The 19,965-nt window shown below is 41.1% G+C and overlaps 2 protein-coding genes across 2 annotated transcripts; both read right to left on the reverse strand.

Moving 5' to 3' along the window:
• Positions 1-9,672: 9,672 nt before the first annotated feature.
• Positions 9,673-10,287, reverse strand: cxcl11.1 (chemokine (C-X-C motif) ligand 11, duplicate 1). The gene is made up of 3 exons (XM_056270022.1): positions 10,172-10,287; positions 9,938-10,064; positions 9,673-9,803 (listed from the first exon to the last, which is right to left on the reverse strand). Exons 1-3 carry the CDS (start codon positions 10,227-10,229, stop codon positions 9,707-9,709), a joined length of 282 nt encoding a protein of 93 aa, XP_056125997.1. The 5' UTR covers positions 10,230-10,287; the 3' UTR covers positions 9,673-9,706.
• A 3,916-nt stretch (positions 10,288-14,203) lies between these two features.
• On the reverse strand, positions 14,204-15,072 carry LOC130103719 (C-X-C motif chemokine 11-6-like). The gene is made up of 4 exons (XM_056270021.1): positions 14,937-15,072; positions 14,707-14,833; positions 14,504-14,590; positions 14,204-14,394 (listed from the first exon to the last, which is right to left on the reverse strand). Exons 1-4 carry the CDS (start codon positions 14,992-14,994, stop codon positions 14,355-14,357), a joined length of 312 nt encoding a protein of 103 aa, XP_056125996.1. The 5' UTR covers positions 14,995-15,072; the 3' UTR covers positions 14,204-14,354.
• Between the last annotated feature and the right edge of the window lie 4,893 nt (positions 15,073-19,965).

Raw genomic sequence — 19,965 nt, forward strand, 5'->3', positions numbered from 1 at the left:
TTGATGGCACACTCCACTAGGAGTGTCGCCTCCTCCTGGGCGCTGACGCAGGGCGCCTCGCTGACAGACGTCTGTAGAGCTGCGGGCTGGGCGACACCTAACACGTTCGCTAGATTTTATAGCCTCCGTGTTGAACCTGTTTCCTCCCATGTCCTCACTACGGCCAGTAGCGCGAGGAATTAGGTCATGTTGGCTTGCTACGCCATTCCCGCCCCATGGGCCGGATACGTGCGTCTTTTTGCTCTGTTGGTTCCCCAACATACAGTTAACCTAGTGAGTTCCTCCATCACCCCTCCGGCTCCAGGCGAGTTCTTATCTGAACTAACGTCATGATCACTGCCACTAGATATAAAGAAAACGTTGATTTTTCACTCGTTGCTATTCAATGACAGTAAAAAAAAAAAAAAATGTTGTTATTGTGCACTGCTGCTCGTAGACTAGCTCCAGTGCTCATTGCTGCATTGCTAAATGATAGCAACTCACCAGGACACTTCACCAACTCTCCACTCATTCTCCTCGGACCATGCATTTAATTGGCTTTGACGGCCATCAGGTCTTGGCAATTCCTCATTTGCCTCTCACGTCTGGCAGGTTCAAAATTATAAGGCTGCGGGCCATCATACATGTTGGCTCTTGCCACCTCTTCCTCATCCCAGTCAGTCGCCATAGTTCTAATACTAGGCTGAGGCTACCTTTCCTCCACTTCTCCCCAACGTGACGTCATCACTGAATTGTGTAAAAAAAACCTGTTAATACCAAAAACGTAAAAAACTGGTCTTTAAGACCATTTTTGAGACATTTTAAAAATTATATACATATCTTGAGTGATTTATGTACCCATTAATCGACAGTGGTGGTTAACCTGCAACACGGCCTTGTAAAGTCCGGCTCGATTGGTCCAAATGGGGCATCCAATCAGCGGAAGAAGGTTACTCTGCGTATTTCTTGCCTTTCCTTTCACGCAACACAACAATATTAAATGCAATATATTTTCTCATATGTATTGACTCGTTAATTCATCTGACTCCATAAAATGAATAGGTTTTAATGATATCCGTGCATCATTAAACGTTAGCGAATGTTTGATTATTCTTTTCAACACTGATTTTAGTTTATCCGCAATCAGGAAACTTTATCGCTCAGCAGTCCTTCTCCGAAGGCCGCACGACACACTCCCGTCAGTTCCAATAACCAATTCAGAGGTAATTTGACTAAATATCTAGGCTCTTTCGTATTCACTCGTACAATCAAAGATATACACTCACCGGCCACTTTATTAGGTACCCCATGCTAGTAACGGGTTGGACCCCCTTTTGCCTTCAGAACTGCCTCAATTCTTCGTGGCATAGATTCAACAAGGTGCTGGAAGCATTCCTCAGGGAGTTTGGTCCATATTGACATGATGGCATCACACAGTTGCCGCAGATTTGTCGGCTGCACATCCATGATGCGAATCTCCCGTTCCACCACATCCCAAAGATGCTCTATTGGGTTGAGATCTGGTGACTGTGGAGGCCATTTTAGTACAGTGAACTCATTGTCATGTTCAAGAAACCAATTTGAAATGATTAGAGCTTTGTGACATGGTGGAAGTAGCCATCAGAGGATGGGTACATGGTGGCCATAAAGGGATGGACATGGTCAGAAACAATGCTCAGGTAGGCCGTGGCATTTAAACGATGCCCAATTGGCACTAAGGGGCCTAAAGTGTGCCAGGAAAACATCCCCCACACCATTACACCACCACCACCAGCCTGCACAGTGGTAACAAGGCATGATGGTTCCATGTTCTCATTCTGTTTACGCCAAATTCTGACCCTAACATCTGAATGTCTCAACAGAAATCGAGACTCATCAGACCAGGCAACATTTTTCCAGTCTTCAACTGTTCAATTTTGGTGAGCTCTTGCAAATTGTAGCCTCTTTTTCCTATTTGTAGTGGAGATGAGTGGTACCCGGTGGAGTCTTCTGCTGTTGTAGCCCATCCGCCTCAAGGTTGTGCGTGTTGTGGCTTCACAAATGCTTTGCTGCATACCTCGGTTGTAACGAGTGGTTATTTCAGTCACTGTTGCCCTTCTATCAGCTCGAACCAGTCTGGCCATTCTCCTCTGACCTCTGGCATCAACAAGGCATTTCCGCCCACAGAACTGCCGCTCACTGGATGTTTTTTCTTTTTCGGACCATTCTCTGTAAACCCTAGAGATGGTTGTGCGTGAAAATCCCAGTAGATTAGCAGTTTCTGAAATACTCAGACCAGCCCTTCTGGCACCAACAATCATGCCACGTTCAAAGTCACTCAAATCAACTTTCTTCCCCATACTGATGCTCGGTTTGAACTGCAGGAGATTGTCTTGACCATGTCTACATGCCTAAATGCACTGAGTTGCCGCCATGTGATTGGCTGCTTAGAAATTAAGTGTTAACGAGCAGTTGGACAGGTGTACCTAATAAAGTGGCCGGTGAGTGTATATACAAGTCCCCTTGAACGCCTCCTCTAGAAATGAAATTAATGTGTTACTTTAGTAGGGACGATTGACCACCATGAAAGGACACAGTTCATCAACTCAACTTCTCTTAAAATGGCTTCAGGTCAAGCCCGTGGTCTGTAAACCACGCACGTTTATCCAAAGTAATCACTAACTTAAAACAGTGGATATGGACACACCCAAACCTAGGTTGATTAAAATAGCGTTTGCTGATTCTAGTCGGAAATAACTTGTCCCCTCGTTCAAGTACACGTAAAATGGTATCGGATATTAGCCGTCGCTAAACTGACGCGAAAGATGTGGAAATATACGAATCCAATAATCTAGGGAATAAACAGTCTTTCAGAGTCACTCAGAATAAAATCAAACGTTTACAATTTATTGATCAGGTAATGAAGCCATCCATCCATCCATCTTCTTCCGCTTATCCGGGGCCGGGTCGCGGGGGCAGCAGTCTAAGCGGAGATGCCCAGACTTCCCTCTCCCCGGACACTTCCTCCAGCTCTTCCGGGGGGACACGGAGGCGTTCCCAGGCCAGCCGGGAGACATAGTCTCTCCAGCGTGTCCTAGGTCTTCCCCGGGGTCTCCTCCCAGTGGGACGTGCCCGGAACACCTCCCCGGGAAGGCGTCCAGGAGGCATCCGAAACAGATGCCCGAGCCACCTCAGCTGACCCCTCTCGATGTGGAGGAGCAGCGGCTCTACTCTGAGCTCCTCCCGAGTGACCGAGCTTCTCACCCTATCTCTAAGGGATCGCCCAGCCACCCTGCGGAGAAAGCTCATTTCGGCCGCCTGTATCCGGGATCTTGTCCTTTCGGTCATGACCCAAAGCTCATGACCATAGGTGAGAGTAGGAACGTAGATTGACCGGTAAATCGAGAGCTTTGCCTTACGGCTCAGCTCTTTCTTCACCACAACAGACCGGTACATCGACCGCATTACTGCAGAAGCTGCACCGATCCGTCTGTCAATCTCCCGTTCCATCCTTCCCTCACTCGTGAACAAAACCCCAAGATACTTAAACTCCTCCACTTGAGGAAGGATCTCTCCACCAACCTGAAGTGAGCAAGCCGCCCTTTTCCGACTGAGGACCATGGCCTCGGATTTGGAGGCGCTGATTCTCATCCCAGCCGCTTCACACTCGGCTGCAAACCGTCCCAGTGCACGCTGAAGGTCCTGGGGTGAGGGGGCCAACACGACAACATCATCCGCAAAGAGCAGAGACGAAATCGCGTGGTCCCCAAACCTGACACCCTCCGGCCCCTGGCTGCGCCTAGAAATTCTGTCCATATAAATTATGAACAGAACCGGCGACAAAGGGCAGCCCTGCCGGAGTCCAACATGCACCGGGAAGAAGTCTGACTTACTACCGGCAATGCGAACCAAGCTCCTGCTTCGGTCATACAGGGACCGGACAGCCCTTAGCAAAGGACCCGGGACCCCATACTCCCGGAGCACCCTCCACAGGCCGCCTCGGGGGACACAGTCGAATGCCTTCTCCAAATCCACAAAGCACATGTGGACTGGTTGGGCAAACTCCCATGAACCCTCCAGCACCCTGTAGAGGGTATAGAGCTGGTCCAGTGTTCCACGGCCTGGACGAAAACCGCACTGTTCCTCCTGAATCCGAGGTTCCACTATCGGCCGTATTCTCCTCTCCAGTACCCTGGCATAGACTTTCCCAGGGAGGCTGAGAAGTGTGATCCCCCTGTAGTTGGAACACACCCTCCGGTCCCCCTTCTTAAAAAGAGGGACCACCACCCCGGTCTGCCATCCCAGAGGCACTGTCCCCGACCGCCACGCGATGCTGCAGAGGCGTGTCAGCCAAGACAGCCCCACAACATCCAGAGACTTGAGGTACTCAGGGCGGATCTCATCCACCCCCGGTGCCTTGCCACCGAGGAGTTTCTTGACTACCTCGGTGACCTCAGCTAGGGTGATGGACGAGTCCACCTCTGAGCCCCCAGCCTCTGCTTCCTCAATAGAAGACGTGACGGCGGGATTGAGGAGATCCTCGAAGTATTCCTTCCACCGTGGTGGTGGTCAGTTGACAGCTCCGCCCCTCTCTTCACCCGAGTGTCCAAGACATACGGCCGCAGGTCAGATGAAACGACCACAAAGTCGATCATCGACCTACGACCTAGGGTGTCCTGGTGCCACGTGCACTGATGGACACCCTTATGCTTGAACATGGTGTTCGTTATGGACAAACTGTAACTAGCACAGAAGTCCAATAACTGAACACCGCTCGGGTCCAGGTCGGGGGGGCCGTTCCTCCCAATCACGCCCTTCCAGGTGTCACTGTCGCTGCCCACTAGAGCGTTGAAGTCCCCCAGTAGAACGACGGAGTCCCCAGTCGGAGCACTTTCCAGCACTCCTCCCAGAGACCCCAAGAAGGCCGGGTACTCTGCACTGCCGTTCGGCCCGTAGGCACACACGACAGTGAGAGACCTATCCCCGACCCGTAGGCGCAGGGAAACGACCCTCTCGTTCACCGGGGTAAACTCCAGCACATGGCGGCTGAGCTGGGGGGCTATAAGCAAACCCACACCAGCCCGTCGCCTCTCACCATGGGCAACTCCAGAGTGGTGAAGAGTCCATCCTCTCTCAAGGAGTGTGGTTCCAGAGCCCAAGCCATGCGTAGAGGTGATCCCGACTATCTCTAGTCGGAACCTCTCAACCTCACGCACGATCTCAGGCTCCTTCCCCGCCAGCGAGGTGATGTTCCACGTCCCTAAGGCTAGTTTCCGTGTCCAGGGATCGGGTCGTCGAGGCCCCCGCCTTTGACTGCCGCCCGATCCTCTCTGCACCGGCCCCTTACGGCTCTTCCTGCAGGTGGTGAGCCCACGGGAAGGCGGTCCCACGTCGCTCCTTCGGGCTGAGCCCGGCCGGACCCCGTGGGGAGAGGCCCGGCCACCAGGCGCTCGCATACGAGCCCCAACCCCGGGCCTGGCTCCAGGGTGGGGCCCCGGCTGCGCCATACCGGGCGACGTCACAGTCCTTGTTTTATTGTGCATCATAAGGGGTTTTTGAACCGCTCTTAGTCTGACCCGTCGCCTAGGACCTGTTTGCCTTGGGAGACCCTACCAGGGGCATATAGCCCCAGACAACATAGCTCCTAGGGTCATTCGGGTACTCAAACCCCTCCACCACGTTAAGGTGGCAGTTCAAGGAGGGGGGTAATGATAATGAAGCAATAATTCAAAATCCAATTCAAAAGGATAAAATCGTCAGTTAAACATTTCATCACAATGATTCCGAAATCACAGAATTTGTAGAAATTATTACCTGTCAATAGAGTTACACACAGCGATTGTGCGGGCAGTCAACCTACAGACTCCCCGAACTTTTCTGCTCTTTTTCCTTATATACCCACGGCCGCATTAACAATAGGGCTAGGCGGGGCTAAAGCCCCGGGGCCCGAGCAAAGAGGGGGCCCGTGATTGGCTGTGGAGTAGATACTAGCCATCTGATTGCCAAAGCCTTACCACGCAACGCCCCCCACAAATTAGCCCTGTTATTTAGTGGCGCTTTGCCGTATATTCCATGCATTATCATGGAATCATTATCATTAATATTATAGTGACCGTTCGCAAAGACCCGCCTTTTTTAGTTACTGTGTGACAAGCCAGGCGTCTCTCACACGAGTCATGCACATCATGTTCTCACTCAAAATACATCGCGGGGCAAAGACTAACGTTACACCGAGTGACTACGAGAGAGAAAGTTCAGAGCAGCTTACTGTTGATATGAAACAAAGTCTCAACTTTCAAATATTGTCATTTAAACAATACCGTTTTCAAGTTCAAGTCCACCGACGTTAATCTACTGACAGCTTTGTTGTCGGACAAAATTGCGTATTCGGCGTTATGATTGGCCAGTTCGCCTGTCAATCAAACCCCCGTGGGCAGCAAGGAATGCTGAATTGAAACGTCACGTTTTAATTTGATATAACAAATACATTTATTCTATATTTAACTTGTGAACGTTAACCTGCTGCACGTAGGCCTATAGATGGCTGCCTGCGCCTTATTAGAATATACGCATCAACCAATCAATCGCATCCACTCTTCACTTCATTCTAGACTATTCTTAAAACACATGCGTCATCATCGACCCCACAAATTTTCGGTAAGTTTGATTATTAACTTGATGGATGTTGGATGTATGATGCTTTTTGTGTTTGATCAAACTCTATTTTCGCCTAAAGGGTTGGCGATAATATATCCGGTAGAAATATGTACATTTTCCTGCGCCATCATGATACAAGTTTATAATTTAAACGCGTTTTTAAACATTGTGGTTTGGATACAAATTATTTTAAACTGCTCAGGCACAGTAAGCAGCGGGAGAGAATTCATTTTGGTTTTGAGACCATGGTGAACTTGAGAGACGGTTTTGCACAGCCGCAGCACACTTGAGTTCCGATCCTGAGGTCTTAAAGTGACAGAAGCTGCTAATAAAGCTGCTGTCGCCATTTGTGCAATAATGTTAATCAAACATTAGAAATAAAGTTATTTACTGCCCTTGACTGAATCACTTTTGTAAAATTAATAAGAATGAATGTTGAATTGATAGTGAAAACTATGTATTATTTATTTGATTACTTTATACAATATAATATTATTCAGTGCTTTAAGTTTTTCAAGTAGGTCGATTTCTTATGTGCCTTTGTTCTATTGTTATTTGTGACTCTTGTCATCAGTAAGCTTGAGATTCTTTTCTTAAGCTAATATATTATTTTTTGTGATATTGAAATTGGTCACAAGAATTATGAAATTTGAGTGGCATAAAATTTTGATATGATAAAAAATCGTATTAAAAGTAATATAACTTAACTGTGAAGTATAGCATAGATGAATAAAATGACTCGTATAATGATAGAACATTTAGCTCATGTAGTTGGTGACCTAAAGTGGTGGTGGGGGGGCCCCGCAGAGCTCATAGCCCCGGGGCCCAGTGAGCTCTTAATGCGGCCCTGTATATACCCAGATAATTCAATTGTTACCAAATGGTGATGTCTGTCATTATAATTAGATTTTGGTTGTCTATTCAGGGGCTCACACTGTGAGGTCTGCCTGATTTTACATACAGGAGGTAGTTTGAATGAGGCTATTATGGGACACATCCCTTTTCTCACATTTCATAACTTCTTTTAGCTTTTCATCATAGTTGGGAGAATGAGACCATGTTACCAGGCGCATTGTGACACTTTAAAAGACACCAAACATGAGTAGTTACATTTTTGTACACACATAACATTGCATAAGGTTTCAGTGAATTTCAGGTGAGGAGGAGGAGGATGTGGGGGAGATAGTGTGGGTGAAGTGTGAACTGCACTGTGTGCTGCGTCTCCAAAGTTCCTGTTACATATGCAGGAGGGAGTTACATATTCAAGAGATAGTTCAAGTGTTAATTCCCAGGAGGGCCTTTTGTCACATTGAGGGGTCGACTAGACATACTGGCACCAGCCTTACAGCCTTTAAGGCTCAAGGAAGAAGAAGGTGGGAACCGGCGAACGATAAACGTGATTTTAATAAAAAAAATAAACACAAATAACAAAACGAAAGTAAAGCGGCAGTTGTCCGTGAAGGATACACTGCATCTAGTGTATCTTTTGATAGGGAACATCTTGGGTTACTTGACTGTAACCCTGTTCCCTGAAAAAGCAGGAATGAGATGCTGCTTCCCATTGCCGCACTGGTGGGCGTGTCTAGAGTCTAAAACGAGAATTTTAAAAAAGAAATAAAGAAGAAGAGGAGCTTGAGTTTGTTGAACCTACCTATTTGTTTGAAACGCAAGAGGTGTCTGCTCTCACATAAGCTTACGCTACTCCTACATCCTATGTCATACGTCGGGTCAGAGGTCACTCTTTAGCCGGAAACAGACTTGCACATGGCCGTTACCGGAAGCCAGTGATTATAGTTATAAATAAGTTATAAATATGGAAATTTTTCTTACAAAAATGCATCGCTTCGCTTCAGAAGGCCTTTATTAGCTCTCTGGAGATGTATAGATTACTTTTATAACAGATGGATGCACTTTTTTGGGCTTCAAAATCTCAGGTATACTATTCTCTTCATTATAAAGCTGTTATAAAGCTTGGAAGAGACAGAATATTTTTTTAATATAACTCCGACTGTGTTTGGCTAAGTGTGTCATATACACACTTAGGTTTGCTTAAGGGTCAGTAAATTACGTGTCACACTTTCAGGTGAACATACTTCAAATTTAATCGTTATCTCTGGATTAAACCTGAGTTGACAGAGAATGTTTATACCAAGCGTTGTGAGTCTCTGTTGAACCTGATTAAAACTAGGTTGGATTTATATGGATTTGTCAACTCTAAACCTACTCTGAATCTCAGTGTTTAACTTCATGCAACAGGCCTCTGATCTCCTGTTTACATTTTGCCATTGAAGTCTAAAAACACACACAGGCTTTCCAGACATAATGATTTTTATACTCTATATTATCTATATTTATATTCTATCCCCTAGCCCTAACCCTACTCCTAAACCCAACCATCACAGAAAACTTTCTGCATTTTTACATTTTCAAACAAACATATTTTAGTATAATTTATAAGCTGTTTTCCTCATGGGGTTCAAAAATGTCCCCACAAGTACAAGAATTTGCCATCTTTGTGGGGATTTTGTCCCCATAATGTAGGCAGGGTATATCTGAACCCCCCCATGAGGCCATGCACATATAACCTATGGCATAACTAATATTTGTCCAGGAACCATTAACAAAGATCATTAACTCAGAAAAAAATGAGGAAACCTTGATAACATTTTATTTGAACATTTTCTCTGAGAATAAACACAAACAGAAGAACATTTGATAACATGTTTTTTTATATATATAAATTAAACTACTCATAACTTAATGTGTAAAAAATTATATATACAATATTTTACTGTAATACATAAAAATAATCAATACAGCTTTTTAATGACTGTTTAATGAAAGTCCACACTGGCCACAACCTTCACACATGAAAATGAAGTTGAACACGTTTTACTGAGCACTCCTAAAAAGAATAAACAGAAATAAACATTATTCCATATTATATCATCATATTTAACACACACACACACACACACACACACACATAAATATATATATATTTTCGTCATTTTATCCTTTTTTCATTTTTAACATATGAAAGATGTTTAGCTCAAATTTTCAGTATCAATTGTAATGTCACTGATAAGACTCACCTGGTCTTATTTGCAATCCTCTTAATGATATTCTTGGTAAACAATGACTCTGGGTTTAAGCATCTTCGCCCTGCACCATTCTTCAGCAAGACACTGTTTAGACACAGTCAAGTTATTTTGAGTGAATACAGATAAAGCTATACTCACTTATGATAAAAAATCGCCTATATAGATCTTGAACAGTTAGATGAATAATCTATACATAGATAAATAACCAATGTACTTACACAACTTCCAGATGTCCACAAGATGGACTAACAGGGTGAATTTCCACCTTCTCTATCAGCTTTGGTTTCACCATTTTTACCCCAGGACCCCGGCATAAACATCTTTGGATTCCAGGCCCAGGCTGCCCTATAGAGGATGATAGAAATAAATGATGAAAATGATTAGACTGAAACAACAAAGCTACAGATATCTTTGAGTTAGTAAAATATTAAAATAAGCAAAAATAATATTACCTTCGATAGCAACAATAGCCAAACTGATAAAAACAAGTAGAGCGGCCACAGTCTTCATTGTTCAATCTCTTGATGGTCTTCACCTTGAACCAGTAGCTGATCAAATGTGAGTAAATGAGCAGAATTTCTTCATTTTATACAAGTCTAAGTCTAAGACATTCTGGGATTTCCCTTTTTGATGCTTTCAGAGTTCCAGTTACACTTCCTATTACCCAGTTTCTGGGAAATTAACAGAAACAAAGTTGCAGATGATATTGCAGATGATAAGTGTTTTAAGTGTTGTGTTATCATGTTTACATATCACATCATAAAATATAATAGTAGGTGGAGGGGGGAAGTAAAACAGTTTTGTGATTTAAAAAGTCACTCTTTGATAAACTCATATTGTGCATTATTGCTTTGTCTTCACTGTGTGTGTGTGTGTTTATGGACACACACACACACATCAGAAATATTGTAAAGACAAACCAATAATGCACAATATGAGTTTATCAAAGAATTTCTTTGTTTCTCTTATTATAAGTGAAATATTTCCGTTTATGTCTTCACACAACTGTCTTACTTGCTTTACTATTTTTATATCTTACATCTGATAAATGCTCAACATATTTTATTTATGAACTTCTAGTAATACAAAACTGCGACTTCTGATATAAACATGTCATCATTTTCTCGCCAGTCTAAAATGACACACTTTTGGCATGACTGCAGTGTCCTTTAGTGCTTTCACTTCCTGATAATAGGTTATTTTCTTATAAACTGCACACTTGAGATTTTCCAAGGTCTCTTCTGCAGAGGCCAAATTGAATGTACAGTATACTTCAGCCATTAAATATATTATTCAGCAATCAAGTCACATTTATTTTTATGGCACTTTATACAATAGAAATGGTTTCAAAGCAGCTTCACAGTATATACAAAAAACAGTAAAGTAACAGAATTAATGATTCAAAAAGCTGCTGTAACAAGATAATTATTCAGCTCAATTCAGTTCATTTCAATAACTGTCTTCATTAATAAAACAAGTTCAATTCTTCTTTCTTCAAATGACAAATTAAATATTTAATTCTGTAGTTACTGAGAGACTGAACAGTCAAAATCCACTGTGGATTTTGTCATCAAAACATATTCATTGTTTCATAGTAATACTCTTAAAGGTGCAGTGTGTGATCTAGCGGTTCGGTTGCGAGTTGCACTAATGGCTCTTAATATATAATATAATAATAGTAATCAGCTGATTGTCTCACAAACGTAACCAGTACATTTCTCCCCACATAGCAAACCCATAATACAGCGAGGGAGAAGAACCACATGAAACTATGCAACTATATATTTTTTCTAACAGGGTAGTAAAAGTTTAGCTGGCTAAATATGAGCTGTTACTGTGGCTGAGCTGGTTAAAGCGTAAAGCCTTGTTTAAACTCGACGCGTCCGCATGAGCCCAAAGGTGCGTGTGGCAAAAATGACATGATTGTAACAGCGCGCACGCCTCCGCATCCCCTAGACACCACTTACTACACACAATAGGCTTTTTTTCTCTGATTTTGAAAACTCTTCACGATGACTTAAAATGATTCCAAGATCGACTTGTCGACCGCGATCGACGGCTTGGTGATTCCTGTAAAGTTACTGTTTTACGGTCAAGAGTACTAATCAGCTGTCTCACGAACGTAACCAGCACATTTATCCCCACATAGCAAAGCCATAACACAGCGAGGGAGAAGAACTAAGTTACATGAAACAGTCCGACTACATATTTTACACCACTGACAAGGGAAAAGTCACTACTTTTCACTACTTCATAGAAGGGGGTGCCCGCGGTTATGTAGTCATAAATGTCTCATTCTAAGATAATAAAAACATTACGGCTTATTAAGTAAGTTCTTTATACACCACTGAAAACATAGTTATGGATGTCATATTGCATTTCTGTTAATAGATACTCAAAATTTTTACACATTGCACCTTTAACTTAAGTAAACATAACATCAATTATTATAATATTTTTTAATGGCTATATCACACACAGGTCTCCTCTGGATTAGAAAGGTTTGTAATTAAGGCGAGACACTACAGGTGAATAGGCTAAAAAATTTAACTTACAGATATCACCATGAAACTTTACCAGTTGATTACTCACATGAATTGGAGAAAAAAATGTATTGCAAGTTTTTTGTAATTTTTTGTTTAAATATGCTAATCAGGCTATATCTAATTAAATATGCGCTAATTTGCCTATATTTTGAAGTGACGTTTTTTGAAGATGAAAAAAACAAGGTTCAAAATTATTGTTGCATTTTGTTGATATATTCAAGGAAAAGACATTTTCAGAGGGGATTATGAATATCTCCTTTTGTTACCCTGTAAATCAGAAAATACTGCCAATAGTCTTAAAAAATTGATTTCCGCCCTATTTTTAGGCATAAAATGTCATATAAATCAGGCCAAAAATTATATATCAACAAATCCCTCTGAACAAACCTTCACAATATAGTTAGGAATAGGACTGTAAAGTTTGGTGTATGTAGGTGCTACTGAAGTGGAAAATCGTCACTAGGAGTGTGAGAAAAAACTCATTTTGAGAAAACGGCCTTTAAAGATTTGTATGGCAAAATTCCACTAATTTCTATTGAAAGCCATGAATTACAGACAAAATATGCTTTAGGTCCAAGTAAAATCAATGTATCACACTGTTTAACATCCAAAACTCATCATTGCTTCATCCATCACTGATCATAACATCCAAAACAACACTTCAACAGTCCATCACACAGGTGAAAGTTTCTGCCTGAGGAACTCACAACCACTTTAGGATCCCACAATTACAGATTTGGTAAGTATTATATAGTAATTATATTATACAAAAACTGAAATGTGTTGTGTAATGTAATTGTTTTGTATATATAGCGTGTAAAGTATAGTATTATGTGATGCATGTATATAATGTCAGAGCGCGTCACGTGATGATTCTGAACGAATCACGTTGTCAGAAATTGACATCAGCCAATGAGATGTGCATTTCGAGTTAAATCGCTGGTTTTACTTTCAAGATTGGTTGCTGATAAACAGGAAATGACCATATTTGGATCAGATAGCGTTGCAAAGGAGAGAGAGAGCTTTTTCTAACGGTGTGTGTGATGACAGGGTGCAGATCGCGACCGCGGAGCAGAGGGATGATTTAGAACGCCAACTTTTGATGAATTTATGTGAAATCTACACACGCAAACAGACAAAGTGTAGTAAAATAAATACCTAAATGTGTATTTTGGACTTTTTTTCAGCACAAGTCTGAAAGAAGACATGTTATTGAAGACAAATAGCCCAAAATCTCAAAATTGACCAATGAAAAAAAAACGATGTTTGTAGCCTTACTACACTTTGTCTGTTTGCGTGTGTAGATTTCACATAAATTCATCAAAAGTTGGCGTTCTAAATCATCCCTCTGCTCCGCGGTCGCGATCTGCACCCTGTCATCACACACACCGTTAGAAAGCTCTCTCTCTCCTTTGCAACGCTATCTGATCCAAATATGGTCATTTCCTGTTTATCCTGTTCGTAACACTCTCAATTGTTCAACTAACTTGTCAAAATGCATAAATTTAGCATTTTACGTTAATGGCACTCATATCATATCAAATTTAATGATTTATTTTTTTATTTTTGGGAGGCTTCCTCACAGGATGCTTCTTGCACAAGGTCATCTTATCCTATGATGATCAAATGATGTTCTTTGATGTTTCTGATGTTCAAATTTGTGATTTAAAAACTAAATTAGCAAATTCTTTCTTCCCTTGATAATATATTGGAAGATGCATAATTTTCCTGTATGCTAATGCTATACAATTTTGACCTGCACAGTGGGAAATTCAACAGAGAATTAACAGAGCCCATTAATTTAAGAAAATATTTTTTATTTGGACACAGATGGACAATAAAATAATTAAACACCATAAGTAAATTGTAACAGCACTGCACATAATATGAATATGAACATAAAACAAGAATAAAATAACATTTTAAAAGAAATAAAACATTTTATAATTACTAATAGTCAGTTGCATAAATTAACAAGCAAATATTTACACTAAACAGTTTATATGTTCTCCAGTCTAATGTCAATATAGAGGTTATACAGCATTTCATGGGTATCATAAGGATGTTATTCAGTGGTGTAAAACAGCAGCTAATCCAGATTCACACTGAGCTTCTCTGACTGCTGGGCCCTGTAAAGATCAGAAACGTTTTATTGAATGTATATAAAATTAATAATTTCAAAAACAGTTTTTTATTTTTAATTGAACATACAGCTAAACTACAAAAAAATACAATAACATCTTTTCAAGAACCCTCCTGATTAACTTCTGGGTGAATTTAGACTCTTGATTCAAGCATTTCCGCTCTGCACTCTTCAAAGTGACACTGGAAATAAAAAAATGGAAAGATGAGCTGAATGCGGTCAAGAATGTTAAGATAGCAGTATGATCATTAATGTGTAAATATCCATGTAAAATCATTGCTTTTGTTCTTAGTCTTACATAATCTCTTGTTTTCCACAAGACGGACTTGGAGGCATGATTTCAAACTTCTCAATGTTCTTCCTTAAAACCACATCCACTCCTTTGTCAGCACAGAAGCACCTGCCTTTGTGAATCTTGTTCTGCCCTGGAAGAGAATTTTTTTTTAGGATTTTTTAGCTGCAGAACAATATAAAAACTAATATTTAGAAGAATCAATAGTACATTAGGTCTTAATAAGCAACACTCACCGTGTACTTCTGGAGCAAGCAGACAGACCAGAAAAACAATAACTGCAGCAGTCTTCATTGTGTTTAAGGTTTTGATGATTGTCTAAGGCTGTTATTATACTGAAGAAGATTAGCTGCTTATATAGCCATCAGAAGATCAGGGGTTTAATAGCACGGGCACAGTTCCCAGTTTCACTTTCACAAGCACAGGAGTTTCGATTTCCCATTTCTTTGAAATGCCTTTGCTCAAAGCTTTGGATATGTGCTGGTCGCTTGTCATTTAGTGTCATGATTGTTCTTGGCAATGAGGAAGAGTTTGTTTTATCACAATTTTGAAAGTTGATGTGAATTCTTTCAAATGCTCTTTCAGCACAAGATAAATTTAGAAACCAAATGTAATACATTTCTGTTCAAGTACTGAACCACCCATATTATTGACATTCATCCATAATTATAATATTATTTGTTCAAACAAATGTCAGCAAACAATCACATGTGCATAAATTATTAAAATATTTAAAGTGCAGTGATAAACAAAGGAACAATGTTGTGATGATGAAAATCAGTTCCCTTTCGTTGTCACTTTGAGTTACGTCGAATGACGACGAAATGGAGTTCGCTTAGAAGCCTCTCATTTTCGAAAGAAATAAAACGAACCAATGGCAAGGAAATGCCATGGGTCTGCGGAATTTGCATGGCGTAACTCCGCCCCACCACATGGGTATAAAAGGAAGGACGCCACAATATGTACACTGGGGTTCCCTCCGTGGAGTGTTCTGTGGTAACACTTCTGTGTCCCCTGAAGGGTTGGTCAAAATCCCTTGCCTCTTCAAATACATATATAATCATATATCATTTTGAATGGTTATATACTTCCTTTATAAAAATCAATAATCAAATATATTCATTATCACATAATAATTTTTATATTCTTTGTGCCTGTGAAATTATATTTTCTTAAATGCATGGATGCAAGTAACCAGTTTCTTTTAGGTGCATTCCAATCTTACTTTGAGATTGCACGTAGTACACGCAGGACACGAAGGCCACGTAACCCACAAGGCCGTTTGTCTCTTTCTCTGGGATCAGTAGAAAGGTTAGAGGGTCCTAAAGGCAGCGTGGACACATATGATCCTTCGTTGGACATATGGTCAAGCTATATTGAGCGTTACTATCAAACTTTAATTGTTGTATTAAAATGTATTCTTTCCAGTATATTTCCTTCCTTGGGAGTAAATGCCAGTGATCTGTTTTTCTCCCAAACGAGTGAATGTTTTAGCATTATGTTTTGGTATACTTAACTGATAATAAGGAGCTCAGACTCTCTTCAGCCTTGATGGGAGCTGTTATTTGCTAGTGTCTGTTATTTGTGTGTGTGTGCGTATGACATTCTATGTAGGTTCTGGACGGTCGGACCAGACACCCCGGCGCCCTTCTCTAACCTGCGAGGCCACCACAGACCTAAATCTAATGAGTGGACGACAACTATCTTGACTAATGGCGATAGGCACCCCTATCTCCTCACATGTGTTAAATTGTTTAGGCTCTTAATGTTTCTTAGCCAATGAGAATCATTCAACCTGTAAGCAATGACGTAGCTTAGACCTTGGAAATGGTATAACTGCTGTGATCTTTGTAACTGTAAGCGGGGCGGCCTACGAACTCCTGTGTGAGTCTTGAAGCTGACTTCTGCTGATGAAAATGCAAACTATCTTCAGTAAAACTTTTCTTTAATTTTTTATAATTCTGACTCCGGGTCTTCATTCTTCATATCTGGTTCTGGGTCTTTGACTGTACACCCCTTACAGTTATGGTGGAGGATGCGCTGGCAATTATTCTCGGTGACACCCCTGGCAAATCAACAAACAAGGTAGTAAGCTTTTGTTAATTGTTAGGGCTGTCTGACTGGAAGAGATTTTGAAGGAGAGCGGGAGAGCTTCACTCCGATGAGGCGAGTGAAGCTTCACTCCGATGAGGCGAGTGAAGGAGTAAGTTAATTATACTGCTGACAGTATAAGAAGTCGCTGAGAGCGTCGTTAAGGGTAACGGCAGCAGACAGCGCAAGCGAAGCGTGCTCTGTGGGGGCCCCGCTGGGCATTACTGGTGTAGCACCACCCCAGCAGAGCACGTCCCTGGGCTAGAGGTCCAGTGGCACCGTAAACCTGCTCAATCTCTTCCATCTCAGATAGGGGATCCCCGAACTTAGTGAAGTGAATCAGGCAGTTAGGATACTAACAATAACAGGGTTGTTTGCCAGGGATGCATCAGGAACAATTCCGAGAGAAATTTTTTAAAAGTTGTGACCCAAATTGGCATGGACCAGTATATGTAACTGTGATTTTGGAGTATACTTTGCAGTTTCATCACGCAGAAGCCAAGCTGTGTTGTGCAAAGATCGCCGCCTCCATTTCTGCAATAACTTCAGGTGAGTATGAACTATGATTAAGATATGAAAAAAAAAAAAATGAAAAAAAATGTAATAACTTAATCAGTAACCTGAAGAGTCCTGAAACAAATAGTGAGACAGGAAAAGCAAACGCTGTAAGCAGCTGTGCTCTAAAGCCCTCACTTTAAATAAATTTGCAGAAATGATTAAGTAAATGGTAGTCAGGATTTTGATTCTGATTGGAAATTTAAACAACTTGACTGGCTACAAACAAACAAAGAAACTGAAAAATTAAAATGTTTAGCCTCGTATTGCTTACGGTGATTACAAGAAGCAAGTGAAAGAAATTCTGGGTCTGGGATAATTTCCCTGGACAAGCGACTAAAGTTAAACAGGCACTTTGTGAAAACAACTTAGAATATTTTGCAGCTTATGAAAATTAATGTTCTGCCAATAATAATGATGAAGATTATGATTGGGCTATTATGATTAAATCCGCCACTGGTGGACTGTAAAAGAATACAGAGAACTGCTTAATCAGTGGCTCTGTTTACATTCCTGAATGGGACACACACTGCTTCAAGGGCGTGCTTGTTGGAGCCGTTGAGGCTGACACACGAACCCTTTTGAAGAAAAGATCTATAATACTAATTTTTAGTGAATTGATGAATACAGGTTGATGTAAAATTAATGACTCCAACAAATGTGAGTTGCAAAATATATCAAAGTAACTTAAAGGATGATTGTGTTGTAATTAAACATTTTAAAAAGGTTTTAGATGATATAGAGAGACTAATCTCACAGATGATTTACAATAACTGCAAAAGTATCACAAGCAGAGAGTGCTTGCCTCGTCAAACTTAGTGTGAATCCTAATTGGAGATTGATAAACTCCAAGAGAAAACTGAAGTCAAATATTAAACTATGGTTGAGAACTTGACAATTAAAATTGAGATTGAGAAATGTGAAACGTTATTGAGAACTAGAATAATTATTTTTATGTAAAACAAATAAGCAGAAGCCGTACTGAATTAACAGTTGCTAAATGCTGATTAAACAAACAGCTTGAAAAGTTGACCATGAAAGAACTAGAAGCTGATGTTTAGTTTTCAAAAGATAAGTTTGTTATTGGCTGTAATGAAACAGTTTGCTTATCTGAATCTGATGTGTGCTGTGGCTGAAACTGCCAGTGCAACAGACTCAATCTGAGTGGAAATTTGTAATGCCTAAATTTCCTGATGTGTGGGCAAAAGACAAATATAAATAATATGTTTATTTGAAACCGTATGTAATATCTGGCAAAGATGCCTTAAGCTGGGATAGAGTTAAAAGATGGTAGATAAAGTTAGACGTTCAGAGTGCAGTGTACCAGTCCCTCCCTCATTCAATGTCTCTCTCTCTTCAATGTCAGCTAAAAGCTGTAAAACTGAATGACTTTAAAGAAGTCTTTAAAATAATAATGCAGATCTTAAACGATAGAAGACATTTTATTTTATTTTAGGACCAGTAACTTCTTTGTCTCATTTAGTCTCCACCATTCAGGACCAATGGCTCCGGCTACAGATGAAGTACACTGAATGTACGGTTGTGATCTAAATTCACTGAGTATAATCCAAGTAGCTAGGTTGCTGCTTTTAAGATAGTTAATGGATTTAAGTGATTAAATACTGTTGTTATTGACCTGTCTCCCTATGTGAACACTATTAGGCAATCCGAATGGCTCTGGTGACTCTTGAACGTGCCTTTCCTAAGCTCTAGAAAACAGCTGAGTTCTGTTGAAGCAAACAGCCTGTGATGGGAAAGAGCGGTCACCAGTGGGCACGAGTGGCCATCTCTATGACGGGTAAGACCTTCTATTGGCCAGACAGGGGGCAACCCAAGCCAGAGTGGATCACGTAAAGTCACTGGGCATCTCAAGATGGAGGTGTTTATGTGAGAAAGGTATGAGAGTGGAGCGGATGACTGTGAGGCCAGCAGCATCCTTTATCGTTAGGGCGGATGAGCTGTGAGGAGTTACAGGCAGTCTGACCCAGAAACGTGAGTGTTCCTCTAATACCAATCACAAGAAACCGCATTAGTTGTATGGCTTGTTTTTTATAGTGACAAGCGTCTGCAAATATGCCAGGGGAAAACACCCTGATGGAGATTATAGATAAAGGGCTAACAGGAGTGGGCTTTCAAGAGCCAGCTGAGGCCATGAAGTGATTCCCATTAGTTGTTGTGGAGACAGTAGCAAAACTTTTTATGTACTGGTTTGCCTTATGGGCAAGGAAAATCATAGTGTTGATTTTGAACTAATAGGTCTATGACATAGTTTTAACTCCTGAAGGTCGTTAGACATGGTGGTGGCTAAAGATGAAGACAGCTTTTGATTTAAGAAAAGTCTGGATAACAAAGGTGAATGGTCAAAGATTATTGTAACGAATTTAATATTAAATTTTATATAAGTTACAGCCTTAGAAGGCTGTTGAAAAAGATTATTTATTTATAGTGAGAGAGACTGCTTGAGCGGAGGAAGGGATGGTAACTGTGTCTGTCTTTCTGTCATCGGCCTGCTAGAGCAAGCTGAAGCAAAATAATGATAATGAAACAAAACAACCCAGCTGACCTCGTTAAATTCTAATGAATAATGAACAAGACATGCTTTGAAACTGGTTGGGAGAC

Source organism: Rhinichthys klamathensis, unplaced genomic scaffold (assembly GCF_029890125.1).
Source record: "Rhinichthys klamathensis goyatoka isolate OS25496 unplaced genomic scaffold, OSU_Roscu_1.1 h1tg000296l_1, whole genome shotgun sequence".
In the NCBI taxonomy this organism is placed as follows: domain Eukaryota; kingdom Metazoa; phylum Chordata; class Actinopteri; order Cypriniformes; family Leuciscidae; genus Rhinichthys; species Rhinichthys klamathensis.